Below are 17,660 nucleotides of genomic sequence, written 5' to 3'. Positions count from 1 at the left end.
GGGAGGCCTTAGATATCAGGTAGCGCAACGGCATCTGAGCCCATAAATTCATTAGTAATTGGTGGTTGATGTGCTGCAATGAATGTGCTTCTTAGATAGTCCACTGAAACAAACAAAATATACATACAATAGTGGTACTGGCTTTCGTTGCGCCACCCTGACATGTGCTACTGCTGAAACGTCACTGACCCATGTATTGAATCCCCTCCTCTCTCCACAGAGACGGACCTGCAGCAGAGACACATGGCCACCTGCAGCCTGTTTGCGGAGCTCCTGTCTCTGTTGAACGGGGCGGGGGTGTCCACTGCGGAGGGCCTGGGGGCCAAGCTGCACAGCTGGGTGGAGAAGAGGGCCCGCGGGCCCCTGGTGCTGCCCCTGCTCACGGCCGCCTGCCGCTGCCTGGCCTCCGTGCGGCACATGGCCCGCGCCACAGAGGCCTGCATACTCTCCTACTTCACCGACGGTGAGTGACACGGGGGAAGTGTTGGATAGTCAGGACTCTCAACAAGAGCCAGTGTTTCCCACAGAATTTTTGGAAACTATAGGGGCAGCGAGATTTTGTTGTTGGGGGGGGGGGGGGTTCACACGGGGCAATGGGGGGGGGGATAAGAATTTAGGAGCACTGTGAAATTGTTAACGCACAGACAAAAATGGTCTAAGAGAGTAGGCTGTACCTACGTACTCTCCTACTTCACCGACGGTGAGTGACACGGGGGAAGTGTTGGATAGTCAGGACTCTCAACAAGAGCAGTTAGTGTTTTTTATAGTGTGTATCCGAAGTGGTACCCCCGCCATAGAGGCATTCTCTCATTCTTCACCGACAGCAGACATTCTTTTTTTTTGGTCTTTCACAACTTTATTTTACGATAGTACAGTGAAGGAGTGACAGGAAAGGAATGGGAGGTAGAGATGTGGGGAAGGATCGGCATAGGACCCGGGCCAGAATCCAACCCGGGTCGCTGGTGTAGCAGCCCAGTGCCCTACCGTTAGAGCCACAGTAGGGCATTCTAAGAATGTATATCTGATCTACTGTAGTCTCTATGCTTACGGTGAGTATTGCAGAGGGGTCAAGGGGCTTTCCACTAGCTGCCCATAGCACTGCGATTCTCACAGTGGAGTGGTGGTGGTCTTTAAGAAATGTAATATTTTGTTATAATTTTTTTTTTTTTAAAAGGCATGTATTCACTACAAATATACACAACCTAACCCTCCCATAAGAGGCTACAAAGTAAACAAACAGGAACAAAACCAACTGTGTATAACAAATGAGACAAAAATAAGCATTTTTTTTTTTTTGATGTGATTTATACTTGCAAGAGACACCTGTGGGGGTTTGAGCCATTGATGCCTAGTGCTGACGTTTGCCAATAAGAGAATAACCAATGTAAGGGAATCTAATAAATAGATGAATGAGTAAGTATACAGTGTATTGCATTGTATATAATGCAAATGTTACAATGCTCTACCGTACATTACTAGTCTCAATAACATATTTCATCCTTACGTGTCTTCACATTTCCAGGAGGCTGTGCTGATCTGTATTCCGGCTGGGGTCCTATATTGGTGTCCCTGCAAGTGCCCGAGCTGACGGTGGATGACTTTGTGCAGGAGAGCCTGTCTCTGGGCAGCTTCCTGACGCTCTACGTCTACGTGCTGCAGAAGCTCAACATGGAGCAGACGGTGCTGAACGAGAAGAGGACCCTGGCCCTGCTCACCTCCTGGCTCAACCAGGTCTTCCCCAGGTACTGTACTGTACAGAACAGGTCTTACAGAATCTGGTATGGAGCCCAAAAAAAAAATATATATATATTTTAAATCAGATACAGCAATACAATAACCAATATGTTTAGCAGCCAGAATGTTACTGAATGAAAAAGAGACCCTGGCCCTAGTCAACACCTGGCTCCACCAGGTCTTCCCCATGCACTCTACATAGACTCAGAGGGGTAAACAAGGTTAATCCAAGAGGTAAAACATCTAATAGAAGAGTCCTCCTTTTCCAGGCGAGGAGTCCAGGCTCTTCTATTAGGTGTTTTACCTCTTAACTTAGCCTGGTTTACTCCTGAACTAGCTTCTAAGTAAACCCCTCTGGTCTTCCCCAGGTACTGTTTTTTTAACCAGTGTAACAGACTGTAGCTAGCAGAGCTCCTTGTGTAAGGTTGACATGTAAGCCAATATTAATAAGGGAGCCTGGCCCTTCTCAACACCTGGCTCAACCAGGTACAGTGTAGCAGTATTACATTTGCATTTCCACGCAACCCTCCAGGATGTGGTATCAAGCCAAAACAAAACAAAACAAATCGAATGAAGCCCATTGCTGAACGAAAAATGGACCCTGCCCCTCCTCAAATCCTGGTTCAACCAGGTCAACTAGGCACTGAATATGTATATCAACCAGGCTTTAGCTGGGTATATTGGCCAGGTCTTGGCTTACTTGACTGGGTACTGGACTGCTATGCGGGCCACCCGGGTTCGCTTTCCAACCCGAGGTCATTTCCAGATCCTCCCCCGTCTATCCCTCTCGCTTCCTGTCCCACTCTTCACTGTCCTGTAAAAAAAGTTATTTAAAAATATATATGGGCCAGGTTTTCCACAGGTAGGACCAGGATCATTGTTACCAAAAGCACATTTCTCTATTACATTTGCACATTTACGTGTGCAGACTGGTTCATCACACCAAATTAGAACACATCTGTCCCCTGATTCAATAGATGTGTGGTACCAATACTAGTATGGCTAATACATGAAAATGAATTGGTGTCATTCACCTGGCCAGATAAAATCTGTCGGTCAGTATGGCTAGAATAAATATACCTAAATACTGTATACTGTCATTGGATGTTTTGTCATGTCCCCCATCACTGCTTCATCTCCAACTGAAATTTTCTGTCCTCCTCCCCCCAGTGGTGCTGCGGACGAGGCCAAGCTGTTCCTGTGGTGGCACAAGGCGTTGCAGCTGCTGCTGGTGCAGGTGGAGCAGGGGGACGCGTGTGCCCAGGACTACCTGATCCTCACGCTGCAGGGCCTCCAGCAACGCCTCGCCCTGCTGGGGGAGGAGCGCCTCAACTCCGGCCTCCTGGGGGCCATCGGCCTGGGCAGGAAATCTCCACTCTCCAGCAGGTATGGCACCGGCCTGTGCTGCCCACCTGGGTTATGTAATAACCACGAGTATGTTTGAAAGAGCCTGGTATGCTGTATGTCAAAGCAATTTCAATGAGGGACAATTTCTTTAAAATCTGTAGCGTAACTCAAGACAAACACTACTTCATCTCATACACATACCACACACTATGCTGCTACTTGACCAACTGGACTGAAACGGACTAAGCTAGACTGCACTGTGTATGCATTAGACTCTCGTGTCATGACACCGTTGCCATGGAATGTTCTCATAATCTTATGCACTGTTGATATAATATACGGTTAGTGTTGTTCATGCATCCCACATGGGTTCCATGTGGTATTTTTGGTGATTTTTTTATAAGTGTTGTTCTTGCGTTCTGCGTCGTATTTTTGGTTATTGATGAATGTTGTTCCTGCGTTCATTGTGAGTTCCATGCAGTGTTTTTGATCTATTGATAAGTGCTGTTGTTGCGTCCATCGTGTGTTCGGTGTTGTATTTTTGATGATTAGTGTTGTTTGTTCCTCGTAGGTTCCGTGTGGTGGCTCGCTGCATGTCTGCCTTCCTGCTGGTTCAGGTGCCTTGTGAGAACCAGCTGCGCACACAGCCCACCAATAGCCTGCAGTCCTCTGCCAAAGCACAACAGGTAGGCTATTTTTATGTTATGTTTTTCTATAGTCACCAGCAGGTAATGGGCAGGTGCTAACTTGTTTTTTTTTGTTTGTTTTTTTTACAACTTTTTGTAATTTGTGTTAACACTTAAAGTAACGTGAAAGTAATGTTATCAATTTATGAATGAGCTTTGTCACCCTCATAACCACTTGACTTTGGATAAGGGGACTGTTCAAATGAGTGTTCCAAATTCCCAAAAAAATCTAAGATATTTGTGTGTGTGTGTGTGTCCGTGCGTGTCCGTGTGCGTGCGTGCGTGCGTGCGTGCGTGCGTGTATGTGTGTGTCCGTCCGTGTGTCCGTCCGTGTCTTTATCCCTGTCCCCCAGACCCTGGCGGTGCTGGAGTCCATGCCTGGTAATAAGCAGTATGCGGAGCTGCACGAGTCCATAGGCCAGGCCCTGCAGTTCATCAGCTACCCAGGCCACTGCCTACGCGATGCCAACCGCCTACTAGCCCTGCTCCTCAACACCCTCTACACAGACCTTCACTACCTAGACATCATACGATAACACGCGCACACACACACACACACTCGCACAATCACTTGTGTTAACATGTGTGCACGCACACACACACACACACACACACACACACACACTCGCCAAGTCTAGTCTTCATTGGTAGTTTTGCCATGATTAGCTGTGTGAAGAACTTTGTGACAAACACACACGAGTGCGCTCTGAAGCCAACACATACACACACACATGTAACAAGACTCTTCCTCACCACGTCTTTGTTTCATCAAGTGTGTGGCAGGAACTGAACATCTCACGCGCACACACACACTTCCTGTTGGTGGCTGTTCATCAGATGTGCGGCAGCGACTGAGCATCACGAACAAGGGGGGCACGCACAACTAGACGGTGTGTCGTTGAAAGGAAGCGTATCCATTCCGTTTGCCAGGAAGGAACCACAAAGAAACGGGCTTCTCATCTCTGGTTCTCATCTTAGTTTTGACATTTTAAGAACAAATCAGCTGGCCAAGTGTGGAATATATGGATTGCCTATCAAAAGGCTGTTTGTAGTGTAATCATAATCTATTCTGCCAATGTAGGCCCAGTAGAGGCAACTGCAGACCTCCGTGTGTTCCTTAGGTTGGGAAGCAGCCGATAGGTACTGAGAGCGCTTCTCCTCCTTCTGTGTGAGTGCATATATTTGCAGCCTTCACTATGCTACTAGGGCCTGAAGATGTGAAGAGAGGACACCCTATTTTTAATCAAATTCCTTGCATATTGGTTGAGCTTGGTTGGGGTTTTATTATTTTTATTTTTTCATGGTCATAGCCTTGCTCTCCCGCTATCTGCCTTTTTCAAACTGGCCCTTGGAGAACAACACCACATTGGTAACAATCAAAAAGGACAATGCCTTGGTCGGGGGATTCTTGGGACAACTGCCAGTAACACCCGATTGGTGATTTGACCATCAGGCGTTTTACGCACTGGAGTGAACGTGCTTGCTTATTTATGCTGATTTGTTTTGCATTGATTCCTGTTGTTCACATTGGAAAGAAATAGTATTTTGCCAAACTGCCATCAGCACTTTTTAACCATTTCCTGTTTTGTCACACATTTTTTTAAACCTCCTTTTTCAATCTCAGCAGTGTTTTCTGAAATGAGTTACTGGACTTGCCATTGGTGGAATATCTTAGTCACATGCCACTCAGCTTTAAAGTGGATGACACCCATAATCATAACTGGCCAATTGGGTCAGTGGAGCATGGTCCTAGTATCCTAGTAGCCAATCCACAGAAGTTCAGGACCGCTGACAGCATTTCCTGTGTTCGGGACAAAGTCATCTGAAAGGCCCCCCTCCACGCAATACATACGTACCATGTAATAGGGACCTAGTTCTGGGCCCTCTTTCTCCCTGGGGCTGAGACAACTGACTCCTTTGTCCCGCCCGCTAGCTTCCCCTGATGAGGTTCGTAATCATATGGGGTCAGTGGAGCAGGGTCCTAGTAGCCAGTCTACAGGATGTTACTGACACATCAGGACAACCACTGCATTCATCCAGAGAGGTTGTTCAGTCTCCTCTCCAGGGAGACAGTTTAGTTCCTGATTTATAGATTGCTCTCCCTTCCTCCTTTTATATTTACCCTTCTTTCTATCTGTCTGTCCCCTCATCTTTCTCTTTTTCTCTCCGTCATATCTCTGTTCTCAGTTACTTATTTTCCTGCACTGAGCAGCTTTGAGCAGCAGAGGTGTCCAAACCTGGCTCAGAAGTAAAAACCTTAACACATTGCATTCTGCTCATTCACAAGTGGTTAGATGAAATGTATGGCAAGTTGTCTACTTTCTAAACCCAGGCTTGTCACCTCTACATTTGAGCATGTTCGGGAGCCCAGATGAACTTGAACTATTTGCATGTTTGCAGGGTACCTCCGCGATATATTCCACTTTCCTGAATCGACTGAATCATCTTGACAATGGAAGCTATGTTGGACTTTTTTTGGCTGCAAATATGCTTCATTGCGGAGCATCATTTCCGATTATCAATCGTGTATGTGTGTGTTAATTTGCCAAGTTGGGGTGTGTGATTGTCTCTCTGTCTGCTTTTATTTATGCATTTTGCAGTTGTTAAATAATGCCCAGAATGGATGAAAATGAATGCCATTCTGTCTACATCTCAAATATGTACTCTCATACATGCTACACACAACACAAACACGCTCACACACACACTATTGCACTTTTCTCTTAGTTGTCCACAGTTTTTACAACAAGAAATTGACATTTCTGTTTTAGTGTATCTTATCCCTGTATGGAAGTTGAAATCCTAAAATGCATTCATGAATAGTCTTCAGAAATGCAATGCGATGATGGCAACATGATGATGTTATATCTCACAGCAATGGAGGCATTGTAATGTCATATCTTGTGCTTTATCAGCCTTAAGTTCTGTGTGTGATGTCTTGATCTCATGTATGTGCCAGAGTCCCATGTTTTAAATACATTAACCAAAAGTGTGGCCCTGCTCCTCGTTATATTTACATACCGATATTCCAAACTAAACAGTAGATGAGGCCACTGCTTGTTTTGCTGCAAGTAATGCGTCATGTTTGGGCTGTATCTAGATCACGATTACCTTCAGTTACCTTTTTTCAAGGTTTTTGTTGAACATTCATGCATAGTAAGGCACTGTTTTGGAATTGGAAAATCATATACCAGAACACAATAATACCACAACACTTCCATCAGGCAAATGAAAAACCTTTTACTCGCCAATTGTTTAAATATTACAAAGTTTGATATTTCAGGAATTTTAATTCTATTAGGTACAATTTCCAGCAAATGCATTACCAATCTTAGTACTTAGACAAGTACACGCTGAATCACACTGGGAGGGAAAAATAAGAGTAGTCATAATCAATATAACAAAAAAATATGAAAATGTGAAAATATGTACACTGTGAGAGAAGTTATTGTCAAATTGTTGTCAGATGTGTGTGTGGTCAGCAGTCCTGTTATCTTCTTGTGGGGATGTCATCTTGTTGTCTGCGCTCATCTGAGAATGGGCTGAATGTTGCACCTGTGTGTACAGGAAGGGAGTCCGTTAGGACAGTGATTCCCACCAGAGGTACATGTACCACTAGAGATGCACAAACACAATACAGGGGGTTCTTGGGAAAATGTTCTAAAACGAAATGCATGGAACATCACATTGGGATAGGGGAAGAGATTCTGTAAAGAGCATGAGTGAGGTGAGGGGGTATTCATGGTAGGACAAAAAGCTTAGGCAGTATACAAGACAAACAAGGTTGGGAAACACTGAGTTAGGGGACAGAATACATTTTAATTGATTTACCCATACAGGAAATTAAATATGACCAAATATTGAATAAGCTTTATTTATCATCCAAGACTTTAAGTGTGATTTAACCTTTAAATGAATAGTGTATTCATGCTAGAACCCCATCAAAATGAGAGGGAAATTACTAGCCTTCTACCCCACCAATCAGCACAAAGAATAGGATGCACTTCAAGTTGATGCATTTGCCAGCCCAATAGGACTTTCACTAGACTGTCCCTGACAGTCAATTACAATTGCTGTAACCACTAAGGGCAAAAAGGTTAGTAACTGCATAGTTGATTGTTGTTGAAAATGTTTTTTTATGATTTTCATGACATGGCAAAATATAGAGATAAATAAAATGATTAATCTCCAAAAGAATGTGGAAATAGAGTACAGGTATGGAGCTATGGTACAGTGACTGCCTGTTTGGCTTTGTAGGGCAGTAGATTTCGGTAACACTTTATTTTAGGGATACATCTATTAGCACTAATACATACAATGTTCCTGTATAAGTAACTTGTAAGGCATGTACAAAGCAAAATCAAATATTTGTTAGGCATGTATTCGAATGAAGCAGCAAGGAGGAACTCGCACACCACTGATGCCGATGCATAAATGATTTTAATGCATAAGGAAAGAAGTTGCTACCCAGTGAAGTGCAAAACGTTTTTGGTCCTTTCGGTGCTTAGTACATGCCTTACAAGTTACTTATGCAGGCATTAACATTGTATGTATTAGTGCTTATTGATGTATCCCTAAAATAAAGTGTTACCTAGATTTCTAAGCAGGTTTTAAAGGAGCAAAAGGAGAGTTTCTTACCCCAGAAGGCCTCGGCCTGACCAGCGCTGAGGCACCAGGCTCATGGCAACCCTCTCGCCATTCCTCACCACAGCAACGCTGAGGGACTTCTACAACACCAAGAACACAAAAAAAACTTGAGGATTTTTATGTCATTTTAACCATGACAGAAAAATACATAAAAGAATAAAATAATTGTTGTGTAGTGGTCTGCGATGATAATGTCAGGCAACTCAGAGGCCCTGTGAAACACCAAGCATTAATAGCGCCACGTTATTCACCTACGCTTGGTGTTTCCCCACATATTAACCCATTGTGTCCTGGAACGACATATACACTGCATTTAGGTTCTTCAGATTTGAGCTCTTTTATTAAAAATGTGGGTATGTTAGAGCTGAATGAACACATTCTAGTATGAAATGAACGTTCTAGCTTTTTAAATGCAACTTATTTCATGTTTTTATGTGCTTCGGAGGCTGAGATATTTAGGTTTTAATAGGGAGAGGGCACCTTTTCCCAAAAAGGGCTTAGGCTAAAATGGGTTAATGGGACATCAAATATAGTGTGTGTGTGTGTGTTGGGGGGGGGGGGGGGGGGGGGGGGGGGGGGGGGGAACTCACAGGAAGGCCTACAACAAGCCTCTTACTGTTCTATGGAATCATATGAAACTAGAAGCACTCAGAGAGAGCAGACGTCCGCCAAGGAAGCTGCTTGATAGAACATTTGACTATGTTACACCCTAAGTCTTTCTGCCTTCTTTTTGTGGAGTCCCCGCAAATCAATTTCTGGTCAATAGGGGCGTCTAGATATATAGGCCAGCAATGGTGAAGAATCTTTTAAAAAGTCCTGGTTCCGGTTCGTGATCCGGATCACCATCAGAATTTAATCACTTGTTCCTTAGGTCATTACTAACAACTCCACAAAGTTTCGTCAAAATCAGTTGATTAGTTTTTGAGTTATCCTGCTGACAGAATCTTTAAAAAAAGTCCTGGTTCCGGTTCGTGATCCGGATCACCACCAGAATTTAATCACTTGTTCCTTGGGTCATTATCAACAACTCCAGAAAGTTTCGTCCAAATCCGTTGATTAGTTTTTGAGTTATGCTGCTGACAAACAAACAAACAAACAGACAGACAAACAAACAAACCAACGCGACCGAAAACATTACCTCCTTGGCGGAGGTAATTATGTCCATGCTAAATGCGGTTGTCAAAAGTGTTCACAAGTAAAATAATATAATGCTATACTTTGCTCAAAATTGTGTGTGCTCGTGGGTGCGTGCGCACATGTTTGCCTGTGTGTGTGTGTGTGCATTAGAGATGGGATTTATGGATCTTTGATGGGATCTGGATCTTAGTGTCTCGTTCCTTTCAAAGAGTCGTTCAAACAAGGCCGACAGGCGGACAACAGATGCGTCCCTCTATGCCAGTTCCAACTATGCCATTTTTCCCCCCAAACGCCCCACTGGCCTCCTCCTAACCTGTCAACACCCCCCTGAGGATGTACCTTTGTTTATTGGTCATATTGCCCAGGTCAAAAAAATGTGTACTTAAGTGTACTTTAAATATATTTAATTTTCTGAAAGTATATTTTAAGTACACTCTATTTATCAAGTACAGTACTTAAGTATGGTATTTAAAAATATACTTATAGTTTAGTGTATTTTAACTATATTTTAAAATAATTTGTATTATTAAAGTTATGTACTTAAATATAGTTTTATAAAATATACTGTTAGTGTATTGTATTTTAAATGTATTTTAAGTATATTTGTATTTTAAAAGTAATGTGCTAAGTGTAGTATTGTGAAATATAGTATTAGTGTATTATATTTTAAGTGTATTTCAAGTATATTTGTATTTTAAAAGTAATGTGCTAAAGTGTAGCATTATAAAGTATACTATTAGTGTATTACACTTTAAGTGTATTTTAAGTATCTTTGTATTTTAAAAGTTATATACTTATGTGTAGTATTATAAAATACACTATTAGTGTATTGTATTTAAATGTATTGTAAGTACATTTGTATTTTGAAAGTAATGTGCTAAAGTGTAGTATTGTCAAATATACTATTAGTATATTGTATTTTAAGTCTATTTTAAGTACATTTGTATTTTAAAAGTAATGTGCTAAAGTGTAGCATTATACAGTGTACTATTAGTGTATTATATTTTAAGTGTATTTTAAGTATCTTTGTATTTTAAAAGTTATGTACTTAAGTGTAGTATTATAAAATACACTATTAGTGTATTGTATTTAAATGTATTGTAAGTACATTTGTATTTTAAAAATAATGTGCTAAAGTGTAGTATTGTCAAATATACTATTAGTATATTGTATTTTAAGTCTAATTTAAGTACATTTGTATTTTAAAAGTAATGTGCTAAAGTGTAGCATTATACAGTATACTGTTAGTGTATTATATTTTAAGTGTATTTTAAGTATCTTTGTATTTTATAAGTTATGTACTTAAGTGTAGTATTATAAAATACACTATTAGTGTATTGTATTTAAATGTATTGTAAGTACATTTGTATCTTTAAAGTAATGTGCTTAAGTGTGGTACTGTTAAATATACTATTAGTATATTCAATTTTAAGTCTATTTTAAGTACATTTGTATTTTAAAAGTAATGTGTTAAAGTATAGTATTATAAAATACACTATTAGTGTATTGTATTTAAATGTATTGTAAATACATTTGTATTTAAGTAATGTGCTAAAGTGTGGTATTGTTAAATATACTATTAGTATATTCTATTTAAAGTCTATTTTAAGTACATTTGTATTTTAAAAGTAATGTGCTTAAGTGTGGTATTAGAAAATATGCTGTTAGTGTATTGTATTTCAAGTGTATTTTAAGTGTATTTGTATTTTTAAAGTAATGTGCTTAAGTGTGGTATTTGAAAACATACTATTAGTGTAGTATATTTTAAGTGTATTTTAAGTGTATTTGTATTTCTAAAGTAATGTGCTAAAGTTTGGTATTAGAAAGAATATTTGAAACGTACTTTAAGTTAAGTATGATTTTAGTATATTAAGTACACTTGTACAAAGTTTGATTTTAGTACCAAAAAGTCAACTTAAAATGTGTTAAAGCTCTACTTAATTATATTTCAAGTGTATTTAAGTATACTATACGTTGTCCCAAAATAACACAACTTAAGTATGTACTTCTGCAGCATGCTATAAAGTGCTTTCTATGACCTTGATATAGATTTGTAGCATACTTCAAATAGTTTACACTTAACCACATGTTAAAGTACACATTAAACATCTTTTAAAGTGAATTAGTAGTATATTTAAAATGTACTTACAGTTAAGTATGATTTAGTATATTAAGTACACTTCTGCCAAAGATTGATTTTAGTACCAAAAAGTCAGCTTAAAATGTGTTAAAGCTCTACTTAATCATACTTCAAGTGTATTTAAGTATACTATAAGTTGTCCAAAATAACATTCTTTAAATACACACTTTTGAAGTATATTTTAAATACAAAAATACATACTTATTAAGTATATTAAGTACACTTTTTTTCACCTGGGTACTTTTTTTAACCATCATTTCAGTGTATTTTAACCTAGGCTTATTTATTCATTATGCTTTGTAACATTAAATAACCTTCCACCTTCCATTTTGTTAATGTATTTTCATGGTAAAAACACCATATTGAAGAGCACAAACAGATCTTTAAAAGGCATGTAAGGCCTTACCTATTTACTTTTAAGCACAATACTGAAGTCTGTACTTAAGTTGTGTTATTAGTGTATTAAGTGCACTTTAAGTGTATACTTTTTTTGGTGCACAAATTAAACATGTAAAAGTGTCTTTAATTCGATAAAAGCATACCACCACCAATGATTTCTAAGTATTATTATTAAATCTATAAAAGTATACTTAAAGTGTACTACTCAAGACTAGTACTTCAAGAACGTAATTGTGCCTGATGTAGAACAGGTAGTTGTGGTCTAGTGGTTAGAGTGCAGGTCTGTGGTTCAGTGAGTTGTGGGTTCAAATCCTGGTTGAGGCAGTGGTTGTTGTCTGAAGTGAAGGTGAAAGGAAGGTTCATGTGAATGGCTGATGGTTGTGAACAAGACAATGTACAATGGAAATGAGCAATTAGAGTTTACATTAATGTTTTTTTTCATATACTTTTGAAATATATTTAAAGTGTACTTAAAATAAATATATTTGAAATGTGCTTAAAGTAAAATCTACTTGTAGTATACTTAAAATACATTTAGAGTCAATACACTTAAAATGTACTTAAAGCGATTTTTGTGAATATATTTGAAATGTACTTAAAGTAAAATATGCTTTAGTACATTAAGTGCACTTGTACAAAGTTTGATTTTAGTACAAAAAAGTAAACTTAAAGTGTGTTTAAGCTCTACTTAATTATATTTCAAGTGTATTTAAGTGTACTATAAGTTGTCCCAAAATAACACAATTTAAGTATGTACTTCTGCAGTATACTATAAAGCAGTGGTTCTTAACCTGGGGTGCGGGCACCCCCTGGGGGTGCGCCAGAGATTTCAGGGGGGTGCGCGGAATTTTGTTTGTGTTGAGGTTGTGACCAAAAATCTGCTTTCAAACATTATAATTAGACAAAATTAAAACATGTTTTGGTCCCCATGTAAAGTCATTGAAGTATTGATTAATGTCGAAAGCAAGAACCATTGTAATTAATCACTTCAATTATTTTTTAGTGCGTAAATACATGTAGAAGGTTGGGTTAGGGGTGCGCGGCTTGTCTTGAGCACAGGTTAGGGGGTGCTTCAAGAAAAAAAGGTTAAGAACCACTGCTATAAAGTACTTTCTCATGACATTGAAATAGATTTCTAATGTACTTAAAATGTACTTATTCGCATGCTAAAGTTCACATTAAACACATTTTAAAGTGACTTGGTTAGTATACTTATAATGTACTTAAAGTTAAATATATTTTTAGTATATTAAGTACACTTGTACAAAGTTTGATTTTAGTACAAAAAAGTCAACTTAAAATGTGATAAAGCTCTACTTAATTATATTTCAAGTGTATTTAAGTATACTATAAGTTGTCCCAAAATAACACAACTTAAGTATGTACTTCTGCAGTATACTATAAAGTACTTTCTCATGAAGTTAAAATAGATTTATAATGTACTTAAAATGCACTCATCCGCATGCTAAAGTTCACATTAAACATATTTTAAAGTGATTTGGTTAGTATACTTATAATGTACTTAAAATTAAGTATGTTTTTAGTATGTATACTAAGTACACTTGTACAAAGTTTGATTTTAGTACAAAAAAGTCAACTTAAAATGTGTTTAAGCTCTACTTAATTATATTTCAAGTACATTTAAGTATACTATAAGTTGTCCCAAAATAACATTCTTTAAATACACACTTTTGAAGTACACTTTAAATACAATAAAACGTACTTATTAAGTATATATTAAGTACACTTTTTTTTTACTTGGGTGCACATGGAAACTGCAAATAATGTGGCAGGCAGCAAAATGGCGAGACATGGCTTTAGTTTTTGCAGTTTAGGCTATAATAAGCTTATCATTCTTGGATTTGGAAAAGAACCATATGATTTCAAATGTCACATAGATCAAGTAGGCTACATTACAAATTACTAGACATTTATTAGTATCAACCTTTAGTAGGTCTATCACGCCATTTCAGCATCGTGTGCATGTGGGAAAGAATATAAACATCGGCAAATAATAAATAAATAAAACCGTTTGGGTGAATCGTGCGCTTATGGGTTCCCCCTTTAGGTGAATTATGCGCTTATTTTTCAATACCAGCTTCATCGTCAAGGCACAAAGCAGTGAGCTTCCATGCCATAGTTAACCAAAACCACACGACTGTAAAGCAATTATGAAAGACGCGTTCTCTCCTGTACTCTCTCTGAGCGCAACGAAAAGCACCTGTGGGGTACGAGCCCGACAGAACCTCCCTTTGTAGCCTACGAGTAACACACCGTATGTCAAATGGCCCAGCTGTCTAGCACCATGTTTCAGAGCGCAGCGCACACTGACTAGGCTACTCACTGAAAAGGCAGAAGTAAACTCGCTGGGAATATTAAAAGGGAGGCTCGTAGGCTACACACAGACGTCTGAACCCGATTTTGTGGACTGGACAAAAGCGGAGGAAATGTGAATGTTATGAAAGAAAGAAAAAACTCCACGTTTAGAGGCGCTGCGGGCTGTCAACTAATTACAGTTCCATGTCGTGGAGCGTTATGCAATGCAAACGCCCTCGATCCAAGGAGAAAGGAAAATGTGAATGTTATGAAAGGAGAACAGCTAACGAAATGTTACGGGTCCACATTTAGAGGAAGAGCTGTATGCGCTGCGGGTCGCCTGTCAACTAATGCCGAAAATTGAATGCCCCCCTCAGTTATCTCACAATGTAACCAGTCTTGCCGGTTTGGTAACATATCATATGACCTACGTTTTGGCTTGCACGCATTCGCTCCGCTCCAAAATGCCAACTCTGCCGCCTTGTGGCCACAGGAAGGAACAATTGAAGGAATACGTTTCAGACGGACGGACAGACGGACGGACAGACCTCTTATAGAGATGCTGGGACGCATCTAAAAACTGGCTCTTTTGGCTCTTTTTAATTATTTATTCAGTGTTTAGAATGTAATTTTTTGACTCTGCCTCGAGGTAATTAACAACAACTGAATATTCTCCTGCCTCTAAAGACTGTTTTTGCCACTCTTTAAGGCAAACAATTGTGTTTCCCCCCAAATTGAATTACTCTGGTCGAAGTCACGTGCTTAAAATTAATGAAAAATTAACAAAATAACGGCCGAGTGGCTCCCCCAGCTGTGATCCGGTTCCCATAGTTCACTTCAGGGAGCCGTTCAAAAGAACCGGCACGAACGACACATCTCTAGTGTGTGTGTGTGTGTGTGTGTGTGTGTGTGTGTGTGTCCGTGTGAGTGTGTGTGTGCGTGTGCGTGTGTGTGTGCATGCATGTTGGGCTCACCCCTTCGCTGTGCTGTACCACAGAGGCGATGTTCTGGAGGTTCTGGAAGTTTCCCGGGTTGACGGAGCCAAACTGAATAATCTGATCTCCAACTCGTAACCCCTGCAGAAAAAAAACAGTACTAAGTTTACTATTAAGAAAAATATCAAGAGATGAAAAATAAAGTATGCCAATCAAATGACATGCTAAAACACATTGCAGGAGATTGTGTGAATAGAATGGAGGACTGAAACCACAGACTTTTTAAATGGGAGAATGACTTGGACTGAAACACCCTGAAGTGCACTACCCACTTGACCTTGTGATTGTCAATTAATTTAAGGCCCAGGAATTATTTTAAGCGCCACAAACAAATTTTGTTTCAAAATAAAGCTTGGAGTCAGGAACTGATGTGTTTTCCAATTACAGGGAGTATAAAAATGTATATGTTAAAAATAACACCCCAGCCATATATCTACATAAATCAGACTGTGTGGGCCCCTGGTGACTCAGTCACACTTTGAAGTGAAAAAGTGAAAGTGAAAGTGAAAGCCCCATTGGGAAACTCCAACTCCCAATGTCATTGTGACAAAGCACTCCACAGCACTGCACACTGCATACAACGAAATTGCATTTACGCCTCACCCGTGCAAGGGGGCAGCCCTCAATGGCGCCCCAAGGGAGCAGTGCGGCGGGTACCATGCTCAGGGTACCTGAGTCATGGAGGAGGATTTGTGGAGAGCACAGGTTAATTATTCCCCCCCACCAACCTGGCGGGTCAGTAGTCGAACCAGCAACCTTTGGGCTACAAGTCTGACGCCCTAATTGCTTACCCATGACTGCCCTACCCCCCTGTACGACACCCCTGGGCACTCACAGCTTGGCTGGCGGGTGAGCCTGCGGTGACGTGGTCGACTCTTGCGAAGGCAGGGGGCAGCGTCACCTCCTGCTCCATGGCCTCCTCTTGCGCCTCCTGCTGGTCGCGCTCCCGCTTCGCGCGCTCGTGCGCATGCAGCCGGTGCAGCGCATCCTCGATCTCCACCATTACAGCTTTGTGGTCGTTCTGCAGACCTGCAAAGCCAACACACACACACACACACACACACACACACACACACACGTGTAAATATACAAATTGAAAAAGCCTGTCTTCATTGTGTTGTCAAGTCTCATTCGAGGGGCCACTTCAAATTTTATGATGTCCTCCAAGGCCCGCCGTAGGACACAAACCAGGATTACCCCCTGCACTTCGGGCCTATATTGAAGGTGACCACCTTTACAACTGACCACACCTTCACTAGCTCCCCTGAAAATACAATTTCATTGTATTGCAAATGTCATTTCTAAAATGTCTCAATAAAACCTGTCATATATTTGAAGCTGCATAATATTAAAATTATATTGGATTGGTTCCTCAACCCTGTTCTAAATCACACACACACACCACCAATTCCATGGTGAATATTAGTACAGTTGGTGTTATACTTCAATTATCTAATATACAAATTCGTCAAAATCTGACAGCACAACTCTCACCATTCTTTGTTATATTCATCCTGACTTTCGCCTATTCGCATGGCTAAACCCACCTGTGTGTGAAGATGGGGGTTGTGACAAAGAAATCAAGCACACTCACACGAAATGCTGTGTCTGGCTGTCCTGATCTGATACAAGTCCAAGTCTGCTCGCGGGAAGCCTTCTACATCCACAAGAGCCCCTTCCATCCCAACGCCATCCTGCTATAAAAAAATATTTCGTGCATTTCAGGGTTGATCAAATATATGCATTGCAAATAGGCCTCAAGATAGGCGAATTTGTAATGGAGAGGCTGGTGTACAGCACATAATCATAAACCCTACGGCAGCAGAAGTATGGTTCTATTTTAGGCTAAGTTGTTTGGTACTCAGGTCTTCTTTTTAAAGGCAAATGAAACCCGTTTCACTTCAAATGCTGGAATACGCGATAACTATGGAGTGCAAGGCTAAGCTAGAGAGAGCAGTAATGACAGTGACATTAGCACGAGGTGGGATCCTGGTTACAGGAGACCGCAAAACTAAGCAACCAACTTACATCTTCAAGGACATCATAATATGCTTTGATCTGTTCTTCGATTTCATCTTTCTTTTTGACAAGTTTCTGTACATCTTCCACGGTTAGTTTGCTTTTCTCCTTTGCCTCCGTCATCTTCATGATGATGCAGTACAATAACACTACGGTACGTCGAAGGGGACAAATATGGTGTAAACACAGGCACTTCCTCCCTTCATAATAAAAGTCACGTCCATAGCGAAAGCCATTACT

General features: G+C 40.2%; 2 protein-coding genes across 3 annotated transcripts in view; one reads left to right on the top strand and one right to left on the bottom strand.

Annotated features, from left to right (window-relative positions):
* The window catches only part of epg5 (ectopic P-granules autophagy protein 5 homolog (C. elegans)), a 55,564-nt gene extending 48,803 nt beyond the window's left edge, over nucleotides 1-6,761 (top strand). For both annotated transcript variants that reach the window (XM_063195105.1, XM_063195104.1), the window contains 5 exons: nucleotides 221-463; nucleotides 1,523-1,742; nucleotides 2,905-3,120; nucleotides 3,653-3,767; nucleotides 4,121-6,761. In XM_063195105.1, coding sequence (XP_063051175.1) covers nucleotides 221-463; nucleotides 1,523-1,742; nucleotides 2,905-3,120; nucleotides 3,653-3,767; nucleotides 4,121-4,303 — 977 coding nt within the window. In that variant the 3' untranslated portion in view covers nucleotides 4,304-6,761. The remainder of the gene's footprint in view (nucleotides 1-220; nucleotides 464-1,522; nucleotides 1,743-2,904; nucleotides 3,121-3,652; nucleotides 3,768-4,120) is intronic.
* A 226-nt stretch (nucleotides 6,762-6,987) lies between these two features.
* On the bottom strand, nucleotides 6,988-17,591 carry psmd9 (proteasome 26S subunit, non-ATPase 9). The gene is made up of 6 exons (XM_063195106.1): nucleotides 17,430-17,591; nucleotides 16,996-17,098; nucleotides 16,237-16,430; nucleotides 15,381-15,482; nucleotides 8,406-8,494; nucleotides 6,988-7,322 (listed from the first exon to the last, which is right to left on the bottom strand). The coding sequence occupies exons 1-6, from the start codon at nucleotides 17,547-17,549 to the stop codon at nucleotides 7,295-7,297; spliced, it is 636 nt and encodes a 211-aa protein (XP_063051176.1). The 5' UTR covers nucleotides 17,550-17,591; the 3' UTR covers nucleotides 6,988-7,294.
* Nucleotides 17,592-17,660: the final 69 nt, after the last annotated feature.

The sequence above is a fragment of the Engraulis encrasicolus genome, chromosome 3, assembly GCF_034702125.1.
Source record: "Engraulis encrasicolus isolate BLACKSEA-1 chromosome 3, IST_EnEncr_1.0, whole genome shotgun sequence".
Classification (NCBI taxonomy): domain Eukaryota; kingdom Metazoa; phylum Chordata; class Actinopteri; order Clupeiformes; family Engraulidae; genus Engraulis; species Engraulis encrasicolus.
Note: the sequence above shows the minus strand (reverse complement) of the source record. Positions and strands in the feature narration are given on the sequence as shown.

What these genes read in the sequence shown, in the direction of transcription:
- psmd9 (XM_063195106.1), bottom strand. Translation starts at nt 17,549, where the DNA reads ATGAAGATGACGGAGGCAAAGGAGAAAAGCAAACTAACCGTGGAAGAT. An exon ending in TGGTACAGCACAGCGAAGGG is followed by an intron (nt 8,495 to 15,380) that starts GTGAGCCCAACA and finishes TTGGTGTTGTAG; the next exon opens with AAGTCCCTCAGCGTTGCTGT. An exon ending in TCAGGCCGAGGCCTTCTGGG is followed by an intron (nt 7,323 to 8,405) that starts GTAAGAAACTCT and finishes CTGTACACACAG; the next exon opens with GTGCAACATTCAGCCCATTC.